At 29.3% G+C, this 5,809-nt stretch overlaps 1 protein-coding gene across 1 annotated transcript; it reads right to left on the reverse strand.

Moving 5' to 3' along the window:
- Positions 1-363: 363 nt before the first annotated feature.
- LOC101220025 (probable calcium-binding protein CML27) lies at positions 364-1,274 on the reverse strand. Its single transcript, XM_004137292.3, has one exon. The coding sequence runs from the start codon at positions 1,198-1,200 to the stop codon at positions 634-636; it is 567 nt and encodes a 188-aa protein (XP_004137340.1). The 5' UTR covers positions 1,201-1,274; the 3' UTR covers positions 364-633.
- Positions 1,275-5,809: the final 4,535 nt, after the last annotated feature.

The following is a 5,809-nucleotide window of genomic DNA, read 5'->3' on the forward strand; positions in this document are numbered from 1 at the left end:
TTCAAATAAAAAAGTGAATCCAAACAATTCAATACCCTTTCAAATACAAAATCAATACATATAAAGAAAAATCAAATTTTGAATATTTGGTTTTTTACTGCACTCCTACGTGGCCCAATAAAAATAGTGACAAGTTTAAGATCACGGGATAAGTTTGGAATATTCAATTTTACCCTTTTTATATTCGAAAAAAAAATCCCACTCTATTTTTTATTTTGTTTTATTTCATTTATTAGTGTTCTAATTTTACGGAAAAAAAGAAACAAAAATAGGGATGAAATGTACTCAGCACTCAACAGCAATGCACACTATGAATCCGGAAATACCAATCGATTTTCCGGAAAAGTTTCTCTTCAATCTTCAATCGGATAGAAAGAGTTTAAATTAAAGATCTGCATTAATGGCGGATGATCAACAGAAGCACATCCGAATTTTTTTTTTTGTTACATTTCGACAAAATAAGAAAACAAAAACAGTTGGATTGGATTCAGATTAAGGATAGAACACAGAGAAAATTTAAAAAGAAGAAAAAAGAAACCGAAATGGAAAAGGAACGAAGGATAGAAATCGACTTCGTTACCTCTCTCTCACGCGGCTAATTACTAAACAACTTACCAAAACCTAGAGTTAGGGCTAGGGTGCCGCCGCGGCAGTTCCGTTCTGTTGAGCGGCCTTCGATTTGGAATTATCCGTCATCATCTTCCTAAACTCTTCGAAATTCACATTTCCGTCTCCATCCGAATCAACGGAGTTGATCATTTTTTGACAGTCTTCCTTAGAACAACTGATTCCGAGGCGATTGAGAACGAGATGGAGCTCGGACTGAGAAATAAGGCCGTTACGGTCCTGATCGTAGAGGTCGAAAGCGTCACGAAGCTCCGCTGCTCCAGCTTCGTCGGAGGCCATCGGTTTCTTACAGAAGGCGGCGAATTCATCGATGTTGATATACCCGTCCTTATCAGAGTCGAGATCATCCATGACAGATCGAAGCTCTTCTAAGGGGATGGCGGATTTTAACGTTAAGGAAGTGAGAACGGCATCGAGCTCGGAGATGGAGATCTTACCGTCGCCATTCGCATCGAAGCGTTCGAAAACCTTGCGGAGTTCTTCGTCGTCCTGGAGTAAGACGGATGGGTTCTGCTTGGCGATTTGGTCGGCTTCGGATTTTGAGGTGGGAATCGGGTTGGGGTCGGTGGCCATTTTTGGAGGTTAAAACTTGATAGAGAGGAAAACGGAATGGGTTAAACTTCGATTTTTGTAATGAAGAAATAGGATCGGAAAATTGGGTATTTATAGGGAGAAATATTGAAGAATAATGAGGGGAGAAGATCCGACGGCTCACAATTTCTCCTCATTTTTCTCTTTTTCAATGGTCATGGAAAATCAGCTATTAATAAAGTTCATAAATGATTTTAAATTATTTTCATTCACTTTTTTTTTTGTTTATTATTATTATTGTTAATAATAAATCAGCCGACCTTATGCATCAATTTATGGACAATTTTTTAATAGCAAAATAAAACTTTTGATTATTATACAAATCCAAAAACCCATACTCTAATTAATCCTCTCATGTAATTAAAATAAAATTATTTGGTAGGAAAAGAATTTACTTAGCGTCTATCGCATATGATGTTATGAAATCTTTAAATCATCGAACTGTTTGATATATGGTTAGAAGTTAGCCCTGAGTTTAGTAGAGGTTGAGCAACTTTTCCTAGGGTTGTATGTTTTGAATTAATACATGCACATAAAATGTCCTATTAGCTATTTGTTAATCAATGATATTGAATTTGACCATGTTATGCATGTTAATTTGGGTCCTCTCCATCCTAAGAGCATTTTAGTTGTAAGGGTGTTGCTTTTTATGTACCTCGACTATAAATTGTTAACATCTACTGAATTTGTTAGATATTAAAGTGAATTTTGTGTAGATAAGGTTTTAAAATTTTAATCATATGTAGTTCATAAATTAGATTGAAATTCAATGGTATTTATTTCAAAAAATTAAACATAAAAACTCTACTTTAATTTTCTATTGCTTTATTTGTTTCCGTGTTTACCTTTTAATTAAACTTGTTTTAGAAAACTAATTCAAGTCTAGCTAGAAGAAATGTTTGTATTAATTTTTGGTTCCTAAGTAATCCTAATTCAAGTCTTGATTAAACTTGTTTATTATTATTATTGTTATATATATCAAATGGAAAGTAATCCTAAACCTACATGCCAAAAACATATTTGACAATAGAAATTTGTTTCTCAAAAATTGCTTTTTACAAATCAAATGTGTTGTATTGTTTTATAAAAGAAATTCAACAAAGATGAAAACTATAGTAACAAATAGTAAATTAAAAAGAAAAAAAGGGAAAAAGAAAAGCATAATTTTACCATTGACATCACAATCATACTATTATTCCCCAAAAATAAATAAATATCATATGCACTACAAATTTGGCCTTTTTAATTTCAATTACAACTATTTTATTTGGAAAAAGGTATTGGAAAATGGGAAGATCGACTAAAGTGAGAAGACAAGAGTGTAGTAATTACTGCGTAGAAAACTACAAACACAAACAAATTGATAGATTCAATCTTAAATTTTCTTTACTAATCATTGGTATCTTCAAATACTAACCCAACTTTTGAGAACTAAAAAATTTAGTTTTAAAAAAAACATGTAAATTAAACTAAAAAATACAAGTCATAATAAGAAATTGAGATGAATAGACATGATTTTCAAAAGCCAAAATTTGAAAAACGTAAAGTTTACTAAAACAAGGCCTTAAGTTAAATTGTGTGTTTTAACTCGTTTTTAACGTATTTAAATCTTTTAAGAATTAAATGTAAAATTGAATGTCTAATATAGACTTAGACTTTCACATTTGTAGATTAGGGTTGTAGATTTTAAGAAAAGGTAACATGTCAACGCAATGTTTACTAAAACAAGTTAAAAGCTTTTATACCTATTGAATATGTAGGTTTGAAACAAACACTATCTAAGAATATAGTAATCACCTATTACTATACGAAAATTAATTCCAACCTCAATTCCTACCCCTTAGTTAGTTATTGACATTTTTATCGCTAAGCCAACTCAACAAAAATACTATTAGTACTCTCTAATCAATACAATAAACACTATTTCAAAACTCTACCAAGTTTACTATTTCTTTTATCAAACTAAAATAGTTTTCATCTCAAACACATGTTAATATAATCCATCTAAACTAAATTAATTTACATCTCAATCTAACCTAACTATAATAACTTAAGACTATAACATCTAATTTTTTTGCTCCAAACACCCAAAGAGACCAACAAAGTATGATAATTTAAGACGGGAAAGTGTACAACAATAAATTAGATCAAATTGAAAAGAGTAAAGGAAGAACATATAATTAGGCCATCAAATATGAATAGACAGAATCTTTCTTTTCGTATAATAAAAATCAAACCTGGATGAAGAAAGTTAAAATAAGAAATAAAAAGAATTGTAAAAATAGTAAAATAAAGAAAAGAAAAGAAAAGAAAAGAAAAGGGAAGGCCGCGTGGGAAACGCGTCCTCAAGACGCGTTTATAAATTTCAACATAACCACGCAATCCCTTACTTAGACCTCACCCCTTATTACTCCTTCCTTTCACTCTCTCCACTTGTCATTGCAACTTGCCCCTTTCCATCTTTCTTATTATAGTTTTACATTTTTTTTTTAAATATTGTTTTTGTTTCGTCCACTCGAATACAACTCGACTCATTTATTTTTTTTACCTTCCACTTATTATAGTCTCTATCGTTAAACTAGGACTAACAAGTAAAATATGATCAGACACGGTAAATTTTATAAAAGGAGAATTGTTATTTTTAACTCAAAAATATTCTTTTATCATTCAAAGATTCATTCATATTTAAGTATCTCACTTTCATTGCTCAAACTAAAAAGGAATTAAAATATTTGTTTAAAAGAATTAGCATGTGTCAAGTGAATAGTCTTTTTTCAAGGTAAAATTTTTTTTCTTTAATATTTCTAAACCCAATTTTTACAACTTTGTAAAAAGAGGAAAAAGAGAAAGAAAATCTTGAAAAATATCTCATGACCACCTAAGTGGTAATTGCTATATTAAAGTATATATACATACGTGTGTGTGTGTGTATGATGAGACAAAACAGTGTTTAAAGTTTGAGGAGGAAAAGATTTAGGGAAGAAAGGTTTAGAAGAAAGAGACAGTCAAGGGACCATTCAATTATTCCACAGGTTTTTGAGACTTTTCTTTACGACGGATTCTCCGCGTAAAATTATGATACAACAAAGAAAAAGTAGTTTTTCACTAAATATGTTAGTTTTTGTTAGGTGAATTACTTTTTAACAAATATACATTGATTATTATCTTCAATTATATATGGTTAAAAATAAATCCAATAATGAAAATGACACTCAATATTAAATATTCATAAAATATCTCTAAAGTATTTTACAAATACTTGCAGAACATAATACTAATAAAAAAAGTCTTTTAAGTCCCTAAAACCAATTTCCATAACTCAGTTTTAGAGTAACTATTAATAAGTATGTAGTTTGGAAGTAAAAATAACTCCATTATTAATCTAAATAAATTTAATCAATTCTTATCCAAATTGGTTAAATGACAACAATTATAATCTATATGCAAATATGTACAGACAAAAATTAATTTTTTTTTTTTATAAAAAATTACTCAATAAACAAATAGTATTAGTACGAACTAAATTTAAGAGTACCCAATTTAGGTAGACAGTTTCACACCTTTTAATTATATACACTTTTTAAGAAGAGATTTTTTTTTGCCAGATATTCATGTTTGAGATTTTTATTTCTCTTTTTAGTGAACTTTCTCACGAGAATCAAGAGAAGATGACCTTAAAAAAGAATAATAATAGGAAGAAAGAAAGAAAGAAGGAAAAAAATCTCATCTCATGGTTTGAAAACAAAGTGGCATGTTCTTCTTAATTCTTCACACAAGTATTCTATTGACAATGAAATGATGACACAAGTTGAATACTCTATTTTTCTTCTCTTTTAAAATAATACAAGGCCTTTGTGTTACTTTTAATAAAAGCATCTACGTCATATTCCTAATAAATCGATTTAATTTAATTTTAAGGTTATATTAGACACGTAATTTACTTATTTATTTATTCCATCAATCTATTTTTAAAATGATTTTTTTTTTCAAGGACCTACTAGGTTTAAAAGTAAAAATTTAAGAACTTATTAGATACATGTTAAAATGGAAAGATAACAACTAATTCAACCAAAAATGTTTTATCACTAGTTTTTTCTTATTACGTAGGCAAAGGACGTGGAACATGACTCTAAGTGAGTATTTAAATGTAGAAAAACTAGAATGAGTGATAAAACATGAACCCTCGACCCTAAACTTAGAGACGTCTACTGTTACCACAAACTATAATAAACACTTTCATTAGTTATATTTTCGATTTACCACTAAAGTTTTGTCACAGTTAACAGTAATTTCGACCTCCCATTACCTAACCAAACAAGTCTTTTCAGTGTAATTTTTTTAAAAGTTCATGGCATGATTTTTCTTTTAGATTTTTTTTATAAAAGAAAAATCATGTCTATACAAATCATTTCCATCTGTTTATTTATTATTACTTTTAGTTATAGTTTTTCATTTCTACAAAGTATTTTTAAAACCTTAGTCAAAATTGAAAAGAAAAAGAAAAAAAAACAGAAAAGTCTCTTTTTTCCCCTAATACCGATCTCTGTTTAGTGTTCAAATTTCAGCTATTACATCACCATATCTGGAATAA

This window comes from Cucumis sativus, chromosome 1 (genome assembly GCF_000004075.3).
Source record: "Cucumis sativus cultivar 9930 chromosome 1, Cucumber_9930_V3, whole genome shotgun sequence".
Classification (NCBI taxonomy): Eukaryota; Viridiplantae; Streptophyta; class Magnoliopsida; order Cucurbitales; family Cucurbitaceae; genus Cucumis; species Cucumis sativus.